General features: G+C 44.0%; 1 protein-coding gene across 1 annotated transcript in view; it reads left to right on the top strand.

Annotated features, from left to right (window-relative positions):
• maml3 (mastermind-like transcriptional coactivator 3) overlaps positions 1-16,721 on the top strand; it is a 118,068-nt gene that overhangs the window by 98,205 nt on the left and 3,142 nt on the right. The window contains exon 4 of the mRNA XM_028589704.1: positions 15,245-15,511. Coding sequence (XP_028445505.1) covers positions 15,245-15,511 — 267 coding nt within the window. The remainder of the gene's footprint in view (positions 1-15,244; positions 15,512-16,721) is intronic.

The following is a 16,721-nucleotide window of genomic DNA, read 5'->3' as shown; positions in this document are numbered from 1 at the left end:
TCTGAGCGCGCACACAAGCACTATCTTACAGTGCACAACCTCTTCTTACTTGCTTTTTTGTCTTAGCTGCCTTTCTGTGCACCGCACCTTCAGCTATCTCCATCTCCAACTCTGCCCATTCCTGTATGCCATTAATCTCTCTGCTCCTTTACCTCTCCCTCTCTGATGCAGGGGGAAGTATGGAGACAGAGAGAGGGAGAGAGTGACCATTATCGAAGCCAGCATCTGCAATAATTCCAGCGCAGCCTATTATCCACAATAGAGCCCAAATGGCCTTTGGTAATATGATGAAATCTGCCATAAAAAGTAGAAATGGGACTAAAAGCGTCAGAGTGTAGAAAAACCTCCATTCCTCAGCAGCTTTATCACATTATTGCATTCTACTCATCTCTCTCTCTCTTTCTCTCTCTCTCTCTCTCTCTGTCTGTCTGTCTGTCTGTCTGTCTGTCTGTCTGTCTGTCTGTCTGCCTGCCTGCCTCCCTCCCTCCCACATTCGGTGCATTACTGTGTCTTCCTCCAAAATCTCTCCATTTCACTGTTTGTCTCTTTCTCCCTGCTTGTTTGGTGCTACCCCTCCCTCCATCAATCACACACTCCGTTCCTCTCTACTGCTTTCCTCGTCTCTCACTTTCCCTTTCTGTCTCTTCATCGCTCGCTCTCTCTGTCCATGTGACTCTCGATGAGTGCGTGTCGATCCGTTGTCGGATTTTGCCGTGTTCTCCAAAAGTAGAAAATGGAAATGCCATTAAACTAAGTGTTGGTCTCAGTCACTTCCTAATGCAGCTAAAACGCTGAACGCCAACACGTGCACGCACGCACGCACGCACGCACGCACGCACGCACACACACACACACACAGACAGACGGACATGGATGTGCATGGACGGGACTGTGCTTGCACACAAATACAAGAGAGAAAGGACCTTCCAATATTGCACCACAAATAAGGGCAGGAAAAACAATTTGCTGTCATTGCTGTGTGTGTGTGTGTGTGTGTGTGTGTGTGTGTGTGTGTGTGTGTGTGTGTGTGTGTGTGTGTGTGTGTGTGTGTGTGTGTGTGTGTGTGTGTGTGTGTGTGTGTGTGTGTGTGTGTGTGTGTGTGTGTGTGTGTGAGAGAGAGGGCCATATCTTCCCCATCCTCTTTTTTTCCCTCCTCCACTGCGTTGTCCCAAGGGAGGTAGAGAGGTGATGTATAGACCCTCTCCTGATCGCACGACTCAGCAGAACAGATGGACAGAGAGAGAGAGGTGTACAGTTGTACACTGAAAAAAAGGGCTATTTGGTGGTGTGTGTGTGTGTGTGTGTGTGTGTGTGTGTGTGTGTAGACTGAAACTGCTGAGAGCTATAATATATATAGTATACATAGGCCTATGTAAGGCGGGGTATCTTCAAACACACATTTACTGTGGCTGGAGATGTTCTCCATAGTCTGGTATTGGAAAATACCCCCCGAACTCTGTTATCCGATTTGCTATAGGTCAAACAACATTTCAATTACTGTATCACTTTCTTCACAAGTGTACAATGTTGGAGCGGATCTGGCACAGACCCATGGGAAACCTACCCGAACCTGACGAGTACAAACACATGAAAATAAATAAAAAGGGGCTTGATCTAAAAGAGACCCAAGGACAACCCGAAGCGGTGAGATAGCCCCAAGGATCACTAGATCTGATCCAAACTCTCTCAACCCCAACAGCCCCAAACAGAGAGAGAACAGAACAACACTGGCAGCAGAGGGATGCTCCATTCATTAATGAAGAACCATGGTTGACAAAGTACACCCAGAAGGTTTCCTCTGATGATTATGTGAACATGTGATCAGAGCTGATAGATTACAAAATTACCAAATTTTATATAATAGTGAAACAAAATGAAAAACCTTGGCATAGGGCTGGGCAATATATTGATATTATATTGATATCGATATGTGAGGCTAGATTTTGGATATTGTAATATTGCAATATGAAATAAGTGTTGTCTTTTCCTGGTTTTAAAGGCTACATTACAGTAAAGTGATATAATTTTCTGAACCTACCAGACTGTTCTAGCTGTTCTATTATTTGCCTTTTCCCCACTTAGACATTATGTCCACATTACTGATGATTATTAATCAGAAATTTGATTACGAAATGTTTTGTGATGCACCAATAGTCAAACCGCAATATCGAGGTAAAGTATTTGGTCAAAAATATATTTTTGATATTTGATTTCCTCCATTTCGCTCCGAGCTCTACCTTGGCATGCAACCCATCCAGTGTACAGTATGTGTGTCTGTGATGAATTCAATGGCATTGGTTAGAGCAAAGCATAAAGCACGAGCAGGCGTAGAACTGCTCCTCAAAGAGCATCCATCTGATCCTGTACGCTAACCTATTACTTCTTTGAAAGTACCTGTGTAGAGAATGGCTGATACAACGTGGTGGGGCTCTGGTGGGGAGGCTGCGAAGCCTGACTAAACCGGAGCAGTCTCCACACAAAAACGGAACCGTAAAGAGTCAATTACCTCGGTTGTGACCAGAGACCCTTCCTCCCGCCGCCTTATCATTTCTACAAAACAAGAGCAATTGAGGAGTGGTTAAGAGGGAGGGAGAGAACCGAGGGAAGGGTGGGTGGAGGAATGACTCGAGGAGTGACGGAGGGAAAGCTGATGTTGATAAAGGAAGGGAGCAAACAGCCACCCCCAAGGAGATGAAGAGAAGCGGCAGGAGGCAGGGAGGGATATATAGGGGAAATCATTTTTGAAGGAGTGGACTGTTGGCCGACCTAGAGGGAGAAGTAGATGTGTAACCAAACACTGGCTATAGGGACAAACAAGAGTGAGCCGGAGACAGAGAGAGAAAGAAGAGGGAGGGGAAGATGTAAGCCGAGTGGGAGGAAGGCACAGAGTGAGAAAACAAGCTCGGCCATGTGTTTAAGTCAACAACAGCAAGAGAAACCTCAATAGCGGAAGAAGAAAAAAAATAAAGGTGTGGGCGGGAAAATACTCCACCGGGGGAGAGAGGAGACAGATGTAGAAGGGGAACAGGCACTGTGAGATGTAGGAAGAGACAGAAAGAGAGGAGAGAAGGGAAGAGACATGTCTCAAGAGATTCAGAGAGAAAGAAATCAAGAGAAAGTGAGACCTTTAGAGAAATGTAGACACCCCCTATAGCTCTGTTACAGCGTTGACTGTTGAACAGCAGAAAAAAACTAAAGGCGAGGTGGGAGAAGAGGGATGGGGTGATGGAGAGGGTGGTGGGAAGTAAACGACAAGAAGAAAAACTAATTATTCTGTGATTCCGCTAATTAGCTCTGGCTTTACTGACAAGCTCTGCAAGGCAACAGACGTTTACCAAAGGATTCACACTACCCTGATGGCCCAAGTGGGAGGGACTGAAAGAGAGAAGGGAGGGAGGGAGGGAGGGAAAGATAGAGGGAAGACGAGGTGAGAAGGAAAAGAGAGAGTGCTACGAAGATGGGGGGGGGCGAAGGAGCGTAAAGAAGGATGAACGTAGACGGACGGAAAGAGAGAGGAGGAAGCAGGGAGGGGTGACGATGGTGGCAGTGATGTGGGTCTGAAGTTATCTGAAAGCACTCCATCAAGGGAGAAAGAAAAAGAGAGAGAAGAGCCAACCCCAGGGGATCAGCTTGTGACGTCTGTTTACCCATGCATTGAGCAGCTTCTCCATAAACTAACAATTAAAAAGCCTCATTTAGGCACTTAACCACTGCAGATAATGCACACACTGGCATGTCAGTGAAGGGAAGTCGTCTTTAAACACTGAGTGTATTCTAATAATTGCTACTTAGAAAAGACAGTAGCAGGGTGTGCATGTGGTACGGATGAAGGGTTTTGTGTGATTTCTAAAATGATTACTTCCTGGGTACATGCAACTCGTTAGGTAATTGGTGATGTTCTTTAGTGCAGGGGTCAGCAACCTTAGACATAGCTTGACCAATGGCACACCATCAGTAAGTGTGCAAAAAAAAGTGGGTTACACTTTACTTGAAGGTATCTACACATGTGACATGACACGGTCATGAACGTGTCATAAACATTATAAACAGTCATAAACATTTATGACTGTTTTAAGACGGTCATTCAGTGTCATTCGGTTTTTGTCATGACGTGCGGTATACTCGCCGTTTCCGACCTAGCGTGACGCCATGGGAGCACCGTAACTAGTTATACTTGCGCGTGGTGGTCGCGACACTAGTTGCAGTCACTCTGAGAGTCCTGACATCCGGTTGCCCTCGAACTCGTCCATGCTTCCTGTTTCTGCTTTGTCGTGCGCCGCTGAAAAAAAAAATAGAGTGGCGCGCCAGCGAGATCTACGTCATTTCGACGTCACATTGGTGCGCGACAGGTCGGGTGCTGCAACTGTAAAGAGGCCCTTAGGGTTAGAGTTAGGGTTAGGGTTCATGTGTTCATGACAGTGTCATGTCATTCTTATGTAGATACCTTCAAGTGTACCTTCAACCAAAAGTGTTATCAAAAAGTGTCCTCATCCGCATGCCAAATGACCTCTTTCACAGCCATTGGCAGGAGCACAGCCTGTTATTTTTGGTAGTTTGATTGACGTTTTCCCCATCCGCATTCCGCAAAGACCCGCTCTACTCTGCCTCTGATTGGCTAGTACTTATATTGCCTTCTTCACAGAATGCAGCACAAAAGGACAAAAGATAGAAGGACAACAGTGCCTGAGCGGGCTCGGGAGATGAAGGCAAGCTTAATGCTGATATTGCACACTGATTAACAAGAGCATTTTAAAATGGCATTTCATATCAAAACGATTGCCGACCACAGTTGACCCTTCTCTAAGCCCCATCCCTCCTTTACTGTTGCTTCACCTGTCAAGCTTACCATTCCAGCACGGCACATTTCACAGCGGTGGCAGGTTTATCACTTGAAATTCTTTTCTTTAAGATAATTTTTTTGGGCTTTTTGGCCTATAATGGATAGGACAGCTGAAGACCAGAAAAAGGGGGAAGAAAGAGGGGAATGACACGCAGCAAAGGGCCAGTAAGGGCGGTAAGGCCGGTAAGGGCGGTAAGGGCGGAGCCTTAGTACATGGAGCGCCCGCTCTACCAGGTGAGCTAACCAGGGCCCCCCCGGAAACAACGGGTCCTTGACTTCAGCAATAAGTAGACAAAGGCAGGCTTCTCATTTATAGTTGGTGCTTTTGTCTGCTGAAATGACAACTGTTGCTAGCAGATTTTATTAGCTGTAGCTAGCTAACATTAACTAACTAACATTAACTTTATATATATAATGTAGCCTAATCAAACTAAATTTAAATAAATAACAATAATGGGCCTTCAATAATGGGCCACCTTTATATAGGTTTATAATGGATTATTCTACTGTCAGGAGTACATAGAATATCACAAAAACATATTAATGTCATCATGTTTACTAAAAGCTTTGATTACTAAAGGGTTGGCTTGGCTCCACGACATTATACAATAACTTTATATGAAGGAGAATCCATCAAACAGTTACAGAAACTAAACTATTTTTATTGTGCAAACTGCAAAGTAGTAAAATAAACTCAAATTGAATGAATACACATACAAACAATTTTAAACAATTTTTTCCCTTTCAAAACTAAATAGTTGTAAGCTAGTTGTATAACCACTACTTGGCCACAGGTAAGTTAGGTTGTAGTGTGGTTGTAGTGGGCGACTGACCGTAGCTCCGCCGTCAGCCTCCTTCACTGTTTGAATAATGTTAGCAGGTTGGCGGACGTATTTCAGCGAGGCCAGACATCTTAAATCCAGAGTTTTAATCATTGCTCTGAACCCGTCTCTCTCAACGGTCTGTAGCGGGACCGGAGGTGGATTGTGTTCATAATGTTGCTCCATTGCATGCTTGAAGTGCTGTCTTTAACGTTAGCACAGTAACGTTAGCACGGGAACGTTGGAGCGACGGGCAACAACAGTGGCTAAATTATGTCCGATTTTTTTAGAAACAAAAAACTTGGGAACAACAGACGGCTCCTCTCTTGAGCATGCGTTGTTCTGGTGTATCTCCGGTCTTTCTTCATCCTCTAGCTAACTTTCTTCTCGGTTCTTGAATGTGCAGTAGCGACCGGAGCCTCGCCCAGCTTAACAGACTGTTATGCTACCTGGCTAGCTAGGCTAGCAGCTATAATTTTACCCAGCATGCGGTTGGGCAGTGTACATTTGTAAATGTAAAATTATTAGTGTTAGAAACTGTTTAAGTCACAAATTGTTATATGCTATGGTGTTTTATCCTTTTAAAGAGAGTTAGTTTTGGGTTATTAATTGTTGTGTCATAAAGTTACTACCATGAGTGAGAAGGCTACGCAGTTAACAGGGGTCCCGGTGCAGGGACGGAGAAAAAAAAACAAAAAAAAAACTGGATCGGCCCGTGGATCTGTTCATTTTGCCGATCCAGCTATTTTGTCAATATCGGGCCAATATCCGATCCTAATATCGGATCGGTGCACATGGCTTTATGTTTCTGTGTATGTAAGAGAAAAGGAGAGCCATGTTAAAGAGAAACATGTGTGTGTGTGTGTGTGTGTGTGTGTGTGTGTGTTCAGAAATAGGGCAGTTAGGGTTTAGAGCAGAGAGATGTTAAGAGATTAAACAGACCTCTGTAGGGAGCAAGACTCCTCTCCAGCAGTTTAAATATAACTCTCTTCAGGGACAAAGTGTGTGTGTGTGTGTGTGTGTGTGTGTGTGTGTGTGTGTGTGTGTGTGTGTGTGTGTGTGTGTGTCTGTCTGTATAGGTGTGTTGGATGTATTCTACACAACTGGTGGCTAAGAATCAAACCACTGGCTTTTACTTTTGTGTGTGTGTGTGTGTGTGTGTGTGTGTGTGTGTGTGTGTGTGTGTGTGTGTGTGTGTGTGTGTGTGTGTGTGTGTGTGTGTGTGTGTGTGTGTGTGTGTGTGTGTGTGTGTGTGTGTGTGTCAAAGTGATGTCTTTTTTTTTTTTTTACCTTTGGCGCTGTGGGGATAGTATGATACTGTGAGGTCTGGCTCCACCATCTGCTCAGGGTTTTGTGTGTGTGTGTGTGTGTGTGTGTGTGTGTGCATGTGTGTGTCATTATGGTTGTGTGTCAGGTGCTGCATAATACTTGTTACTCATTACATGTTTTTAACCATGCATTCTAATACACAACAGGTTTGTTGTTTCTTCATTACAATTACTTTATTCCTTGACTTCACATCTACCATGTTAAGCAGAGACAAATTGACAACATACGCTGACACACATCCTGTCCTCTTCTTATATGATGACTTAAGATGGGAACAGACTAAAGAATCCTAACAAACTGTGAAGACTTCATTCATCGACTACTTTGTTCAGATTATAGCCGTAGACCAGAAACCTACATGATAATGTTCAAATTCACAATTCTCAATTGACAAACTTGTAAAATGCTTGATATAATTGTGATCTGAGGCTCAGTTGGAAGGCCAGACCATCGTAATGCCTGACACTTTAGTTGCCAAGGGCAAATTGGGCTTCTAATCTGACCTTGATCCTTGTACTTTCCAGTGTTTAGTCCTGAGAGTTACAAAACTGTTTGTACTGTACGCAGTGTCCTGGTCATCTGTGTAGGGCATCGAGTAGTGGATTAGTTATATCTGCTCACAGCCCATATCTACTCTGTCAGTTATTAACATACACTAAGGAGCAGGTTGAGTGGGATGCTTAAGGACACTTGACTACAGCTCTTAATGGTGTACTGACACAAAATCCAGTCTGTGGCTACCTATGATTGCAATGTAATTTAAGAGTCGTGTCGCATTGCATTTGCAGTAACATTACTTTTGTCTTTTGAGCTGTCTATATTTTGGCAGTTTTAAGCTATCCACCTCCATGTCGTTGTGTGGTCTTGGTACTGATCATAGGTAGGGTTGGGCATCGTTTTTGGGAATCAGATTCCAATTCAGATTCTTCCTTTTGATTGCGGTTCTTATCGATTCTCGATTCCGATTCTTTGAGCGGTGGAGGTGAAATGGGTCACATGCCTATTTCACAGATAAGAGGAAGATTTTATTTTGATTCGATGGTGATTTACAGTTTTTGGCAACCTTTTTTTTTCTCAACGTAAAACCACACTTGAGTGCAGCTTACTGTGCTCTATGGCTGCAACACAACAAGCCTGGAAATACGGTGGCTGCTACAGAAACCAAAACTTGCGCATGTTAAATTTGGAACCGATGATTGGATTCAAAACCAAATTTTCCCAAACGAAGTAATTTTTGAAACGATTCCAATTTGGAACCAGTTCTTGATGCCCAATCCTAATCATAGGTTCGCAATAGCATACAGCTGTAAGCCTATTACTAACACAGCCAACTGTGCACATAGTACAATTTATCTATCTATTATTTCTATTATATATTAGAAATCATACTATACTTTGAAATGTAGGTAATGTATGTTTCTTATGAATATACAATGAAATATGTAAAGTCATTTCCATAGATGTCATAAAAGACAATTATTAAACTATGTAATGGATGCTGCATTTCTACAGTACAGTTATATCATTACTGTACTCTATGCTGTAGGGGTACCTTGCACCTGCATGCATTGACGAAAATAACTATGCCAGCTTTTCTATTCGTCTTTCTATTCATCCTACATACATCAATACTTGCTATAGATCTGCACATCCATTGCCTCAGGCTGGATGTGAATGCAGAGACTCCACTCCAGCAGACACCTCCGGAGAGGCATCCTGTCCCATTACTACCAGCTAGGGCTGTGACAATAACCGCATCACCGCAATACCGGCGGTGACGTGCCACTACCGCGGTGATCACTACCGCCATCACCGCATTTTTTTTTTTTTTTTTTTTTTTTTTTACTTTTTGCTGCCGAAGGTTACAGGAGAACACATGTCGTGTGATATTAAATATTATGAAAGCAACAATCATTGTTTAGTTATCCTCATCGACAGTGTAGGAGCCACATAGTGTATGTTGTTTATGGTGTCATTTATATTATTTATTGATTATTGTGTTGTGCACTTGTATTGTAGGTGGTGGGCGTTTTCATCGCGGTTTGAGCGGAAGTTCTAACATATTTGTTTGCTTCACCTGATCACCTGGTGAGCCTGGGAGCCAACACTTTCTGTTGACCAGTGTTGCGGCTGTAAGCGGTCCAACATAGTGCTGCCGCGAGGGACTAAACACTGAGAGATGCATCAACACACTGTGACGCACTCAAGGATTGTATTCCAAGGATTTATTCCGCCACACTACCGCGCAAATTTCGACTCACAAAGTAACTTTACATTTGGTAACTGCAGTGCTAGTTGTATTTTACGTGTGGAGGAATAAATCATTGCAATACAATCGTGAGCGCGTCACAGTGTGTTTATGTATCTCTCGGTGTACTTTGTTGTATTCTCTCCTATTTGAAGAGGTTATGGAGAGAAAAAAAAACTTTTATTATTGATTTTTATTTGATTATTATTATTATTACTACTACTACTACAGGTAACATTTAATATAATACACAGTTGGGAAGGCAAAGACGTTTCTCTGTTCTCAGCAGAGGTGGACATTACCACTGTAGTGTTTACCATTGCACTTTAGCCTAGCAGCTAGCGGAGTTTCCTTCTGTTTATAGATTAATCCTGACAAAACCGCACGGTTAAATGTCAGCCTGCATGCACGTTCTGTAGCCTAAACAGAGCAGCTCATGTTGGTAGTGAGAGCAACAAGTTAGCGGAGTGCCGAGTTGCCCTCTCTGCTCTCTGTCTGCTCAGCTGCTAGACCGCTGTGCTGCGAAGTGTCTGCACTCGCCATTGTCGGCTAACATTTACTTTATTTTTAACTTTATCGACAATAGAGCTTTCTGAACTGAGAAAAGGCAACGCGGCCTTAAATGACAGCAAGACACAGTAAAGACTCTCACATTGAGCTGAAATGGAAACACTGCAATCTCGCTCTCCTTGCGCGACCACACGAGCACTGACATCACACACTTAAGGCACCCTGCTATTCTTGCTCTAACTTACGCTACTCTCTTAAGGGGGTTGCGGTTAACCGACATACCGCGGTGATACGGTTGCTTCTTCACCGCGGTAAGAAAAAAACTATACCGTCACAGCCCTACTACCAGCGTCTTTTACCGCTTTTTGATTTGCATATTTCTACGCAGGGTCAGGGTGCAAGGTCCACCAGTGTGAAGCTCAAGAACACTCAGACAGTGATGAGCGCTGGCTGGGAAAGACATGGGGGAACCTGTGGCCTTCAAACTTGAACTCACTCCATGCATCTGCAGCACAAACCATCAACTGCTGCAACACATCCAACGTTGCTTCAGCTTTGCTGCTGCTGATCCAAATGCAGGATAAAAAACAAAAATAGCGCAGGCAGATCAGATGTACAGTACTTCCTGTTCACTTCCTCAGTCTGATTGCAGCCGTCGTCTCCTCATCCATTCGGCCCTCACTCTCTGTTCCCTCTTCTTTCACTGCTCCTGTTCTCCTCCTCTTCACACTCACTCCCTCCCTCCCTCCCTCCCTTCTCTTACACAAGTGGGTGACAGATGTGAGCCACTCTGGAGAGCACACAGACACCCAGCACTCATCTGCCAGGCGCCGCTGCTGTGTGTGTGTGTGTGTGTGTGTGTGTGTGTGTGTGTGTGTGTGTGTGTGTGTGTGTGTGTGTGTGTGTGTGTGTGTGTGTGTGTGTGTGTGTGTGTGTGTGTGTGTGAGATGTAATCCTGACTGGAGAGTGTATGACCATACCAGTGCTATACACTTTTAAACACACATACTTTAAATACAGTAGACACATATGTCTGCCCCATAAGGAAAAAAATGGAAAATCTCTCTGACAATCTCTCCCCCCACTCTCTGCCTTACACACATGGACACACACACATTTCCGCTCACTTCACGTGTAATGTAATCACCTGGGCTCTCCATGCTTCTTAACTCAATAACGTTGACAGCCTCCACCACACACACACGCACAGAAAAACAAACTTGCACATCCTCCGGAACAACCTGCGATACATTCACCTCCTCTACTTTCATTTCATGCTCTCTGATCCTTCCTACTACAAACTGGTCTATTTGCAACTTCTAGTAGGCTGTTGCCATTTGAAACTCTGTTCCTCCTTTAGTTAGGAGCTAACCAGTGAGCCTCATTAGCCACTGACCCATTTCTGTTGCAGAGCGCAGAGTTCGGGGACTGACTCAAGCAGGCCCTATAGGTGCCAGAATGAATGCGTCTGAGGGGGGACGGAGAAACGCAGGCAAAGATAGAGAGTTGGATTGACGAGGGCCAAAGAGAGAAAACAGACTGCGGAGGCTCTTTGTTAAATTATTCAACAACATTCATGAGATCGGACAGAGAGAATGGAAGATGTACGGATAAACAGAGCAAGAAGAGTTGGAAAGCCCAAGTAAAATTGTAGGGTAAATGTGAGGGTGTTTGTGGAGGGTGACCAGGCGCGGCGGCCATAACCGCTCCTCCGAGCGCCATCTGCTCCTCGCCACAGCAACTGTTGCCAGGGTACCTGCTCTCCTCTCCTCCCCTCTATCCCACCTTTTACTCCTCCTCTTTTGGCTCCTCACCTCCTGGTTTCCGCTGTCCTTATCCCCACTTCTTTTTCTCCTTCTGCCTTCCCTCTTTCCTCACACGTTCTTTTCTCTTACCTTCAATTAATTTGTGGATACCTGCTTTCTAGTTAATAAGCTTTATTGGCGTGACATTTAATTCAGTGTATATTAGCAACGCTTCAGTGAAGTACTAATAACACTGAGATACTACTGATACTGCTGCTAATTCATTAGATCTGTTTGCATCCTTACGTCAAGTGTCTCTCTCTCTCTTTTGCATGTCTTTAACTATATACAGTGTATACATGCTGCCGTTTTCTGTCATTTCTGCAGCTAACTGCTACTGTGCTAATACTGCCACTTCTCCCCCGCAACACACACACACCCCTTCCACCAAAATCTTTAATTCTCTGAGACTTCTTTCCTCCCCCACCCCCCTCCTTTGAAAACCATGTCTCTTCCGTTCCTTCGTTCCCTGGCAATTGTGCGGACATGACTCAGGGCCCTCTGTCTACGGAGAGAAAATGAGAGAGCGAGAGAACCAGAGAAAGAGTGGAGAAAGGAGTTTGATGGTGGGGTGTTTAGAGGGAAGGGAAGAAAAGAGGTAGAGTGAGTGGGGGAGAGGGAGAGATCGTAGATCAGAGCCGTCATGATTGAGCCATCTGCTGAGAGGAGGCCAGTGAGACTCAAACACACACACACACACACACACACATATATGCGTGCTTAAAGATCACCACTGCCACCTGTTGGTCCTTTTCTGACACTACGCCTCTCCTTCCCCTCTCTCTCTGCTCCTTCTCTTACATCGTCTCACTGCCCCGTTGCCATCCGGTAGGAACATGCCAACCGGAGATGAGACACGTAGCTCTGAACATCGATCAGTCTGGTCTGGCTGTCTGGTGAGCCAGTCTTAAGCAGCCCATTCTGTTTGCTCTGCGGGGTTTTTTGTGCTCTAATATATGAGGTTTATCTCCACCTAACTCCTTTCTAAGAAGAGCGGAGCCTCAATACGGATTATGAAGCTTTGGCTCTTTCAAAACATATTGAGTATAGTGATGCGCTGCCGACTCTTGCCAGGGCTACGATGCGCTACGCTAATCCTGCTTTTGCTGTTTCATTCTTGCCCTGCAGTTAAATGTGATTTGTTGTACACCGTCTGTTCCTCTGTGGGTGGCTGTGTGTTGTTGCATTTTTATGTGTGCGTGCACACACACACACTCTTTACTGGCCTGAATTGTTCTTTCTTCTCCTCTCAGGCCTCTCCCCTCCCTCACTGCCGGCGGGCCTAAACGATGTCCACTCTCGTTCAGCAATCTAACCTTTAATAGATTCATAAACGCTCCCCTCCCATTGGCCAGAGGAGGCCATTTCATCCTATTAGAGATTAGCATACGGCTGAGTGGAGGAGGAAGTGCTCTTTATATGCTAATGAGTAGATAATGTATGCAGCGAGGACCAACCAGTGCCCCATTGGGAGGACTCTGGGTGGCCCGACGAGCTGAATCTTGAGGCAGTCCTGTCTTTATCTTGTGTTTCACTCCCATTCACAGTCAGCTGGACTGTGTCTTTTGTTCTATGCTTAAACAGACTGTGCAAAGGTGCCACTGTAGATGGCAACAACACTGGGAGTGTCTCCCTGATGTTATTGTGCGACATCAACTTGTGATAAAGAGCAGTGACAATAGCACACAAGAGGAGGTTTTCATAGTTAGCAATGGCTGTGCAAAAAAGATAATTTAGCCATTTTTTTACCCTTATAGCTATATAAACATTAAAATAGACTATAAAGCAACAGTTTGACAAGCTTATTTGCTTTCTTGCTGAAAGTTAAGAGAAAATTAATTCCACTCCTATATCTGTATTGTAAATATGAAGCTATACTGCTTGCAGCCAGTGAGCTTAGCTTAGCACAAAGATTAAAAACAGAAGGAACCGGATTTTGCCTAGCAAGTCTAAAGTGTACATGTTACATCTCATTTGTTCAATCTGTAGTCACAATCTATCAAAACGAAAGTGTAAAACTTGGCTAGCTGTTTGCCCCTGTTTCCAGTCACTACACTAAGCTAACATGATATTAAAGGAATATTTCAACCCCTGGTAAGCTGAATATATCTTTAAATTGTGTCACTTATGTAGTAGAAATGTGAAGAAAAAAATTTAAATTGGTGCTTTCTAGGCCGAGAAAAGCCAGAAAATTTGTTTTTGTCTAATATGGATGAAAAACACCAAATCCCAGAATGCACCTGCTTCGCTGCTTTGAGTCCACTCCCAAACCACGCCTACCGCTTGACAGACAGACAGAGGCATTCAACTCAACGCAAGCGTGTTTTATTATCATTTCAACCATATACACGAAACAACGTTTCATCGTGACTCAAGTGATGTTACACATTTAACATATCCTCCTGAGACCCAGCCCATTGACTTATGTCCACTGTAGTGGACATTTGAGTTTCATTTCTCTCCTTGGAATCTTTTGTGCAAGTCTCTTAATTCCGGCTGTACTGTACAGAGGACATCCTGGGCTTTTCAGTGATGTGTTATTTGATTGGCTGGGAGGCCGGGAACCGCCTCTATCTTTCAATCCAAAATGGACAGCATAGGAACAAGCACATTTTATGGAAAGATAAGAGATGAGTCAAATATTGTTTGTCTATGGTTTTGTTACTATGATAATCATATATTTTCTTGTTCATTAAGGTGTTAGGAATCATATATTGATTGATATATTTGTAAAAATAAGCTAACGATTGTGTCATAACCAAGTGACTTACTGTCGCACAGTAGAGGAATTACCGTATAGTACAGGAGAAGGTCGCAGGCAGTTTCGACTTACATTAGCTGTTTAGGTTTAATTACTAATGTTAACTAGCATGTTAGTTAGCAATAATTAGCCTGTGCTTATGTTATCTCCTTACCTATATATATATATATATATATATATATATATATATATATATATATATATATACGCTCTCCGTCTCTGTAAGATTGTAAATGATTGAGATTTCTCTTGTCACAGCTACCAGAACACTTACAACTTTCAGACACGTTGCTCACGTCACATTTACCTTGTCTCTGTCAGTTGGAGGCTGCGCAGTAAAGCAAGAGATCACCAGAAAAGTGCTTCTAATATCCTTCACTGGTCTCCGTCCAGAGCAACGGGGTCTGTTGGCCCATTTTATATATGTCAATGTGTAGTCCTTGCCTCTGGCCCAAAAATCTTCCAATGACGCAAAAATCGTCATTTTACGTCATCGGAAGATTTTTTTCCAGACCCCCAAATGCAGAGATCTCTCGTCTCAGGGGGACATGAGGGAGGGAAGCATGGTCATTCAGAAATACTATCGGGTTTCTACTGATACAAAGCTGAATGCTAAATTGGTGAAGTATCCCTTTAAACAGACGGAAATGAGAGCGGTATCAATCTTCTCCCGTAACTCTGGTAGATCCTAAATCGGATCTGCTAGAATGGTCGACATAGTTAGGTCTAGGCGTGGGGAGTGGGCATTGGTAAGAATACCAGGGTAAGCCATCGGAGGCAGAATGAGGCGGGCCACAAGGCACATCCTTTGATGTTGACCGTCTAGCGGATATGTTAAACTATTCCTTTTACTTGCTTGATTGATAAGTGATGAATTGCTCAACACTCCAACTGACCAACTGCCCCCCACCCTCCTCTCTGTCTGTGCAGGAACAAGGTGTGGTGGGAATGTCACGGCCACCGGGCGCCATCCCGCCTCCTCACCCTGCTGGGGGCGTGGCCTCAGGGGTGGGGCCCAACCAGGGTTCAGGACCACCTCCGGGCTACGTGGGCAACCAGCAGCAGGCGGCCATGATGAAACAGATGATAGCGATGGAGGAGAAGAGGGTGCAGATGCACATGATGGAGCAGCAGAAACAGCAGCTCTTCAGAGAGCAGAGGCAGCAGCAGCAGCAGCAGCAACTCCTGGCCGAGCAGGTGAGTGTTTCTCAATCAGAGCACTCATAGCGTAATGTTAGTGTGATGGCGTGGTGATGAAACCAACTGCATTAAACTATCATTTTTTGTTTATTCATACACTCTGCATATGTGTCTGTGTCTGCAGCTCTAACCAGAGCAGCTCATCCTCTCCCTTACTGATGTCTGGTTGCATGTATAATTACCTTCAACCAGCCCCCTCTTCACTACTTCCTTTTCATCTCTGCAGTGTGTGTGTGTGTGTGTGTGTGTGTGTGTGTGTGTGTGTGTGTGTGTGTGTGTGTGTGTGTGTGTGTGTGTGTGTGTGTGTGTGTGTGTGTGTGTGTGTGTGTGTGTGTGTGTGTTTTTGCCACATGCCGCCTGCTGTGATAATGTGGTGTTTTCTTCTTATTTCTCTCTCTGTGAGGGAATCAAGTGTTAAAGAGTTCTGAACTTTAACGTCACCACCCACTATGTTGGTTTTAATTGGATCTGCAAAAACATACACAGACACACACATATAGGTGTCTGGAAAGGAAATGCATCCTGCTGGGCATTAGTGTATGTTGTCAAATGGATATCGTACCTTCATCTCATCTACTGTACCAAACATCTGTCCCACTACTGCTATACCAAACATCTGTCTCACTTCTGCTATACCAAACATCTGTCTCTACTGTACCAAACATCTGTCCCACTACTGCTATACCAAACATCTGTCTCACTTCTGCTATACCAAACTTCTGTCTCTACTGTACCAAACATCTGTCTCATCTACATCACTCTACTGTACCAAACATCTGGCTATCTTCTACTGTACCAATCATCTGTCTCTACTGGACCGAACATCTGTCCCACTTCTGCTTTACCAAACATCTGTCTCACTTCTGCTTTACCAAACATCTGTCTCATCTACATCACCAAAGAAAAAAATCTGTTTTAACTCTACTGTACCAAACATCTGCTCAGCCACATCTATCTGTCGCAGTTATACTAAATAAATCACTCAAATGATTGATCAGCTATCAAAATTCCAATTGAGGACATTCCCTGTACTCACACCTGCCGTGCCAAGGCACCATTCTCGCTCAGAATGTAATGTTATGACTCTGACAGTGTACTTTTTGGAGGTTTACCACACTCACAACACAATATTAAGGTGCAAGAAAATATAACATGGAGAAAAGAATGCTTCTAATGCAAGTTTTTAATGAAAACAAATCAGGCAAAT

Source organism: Perca flavescens, chromosome 2 (assembly GCF_004354835.1).
Source record: "Perca flavescens isolate YP-PL-M2 chromosome 2, PFLA_1.0, whole genome shotgun sequence".
Classification (NCBI taxonomy): domain Eukaryota; kingdom Metazoa; phylum Chordata; class Actinopteri; order Perciformes; family Percidae; genus Perca; species Perca flavescens.
Note: the sequence above shows the minus strand (reverse complement) of the source record. Positions and strands in the feature narration are given on the sequence as shown.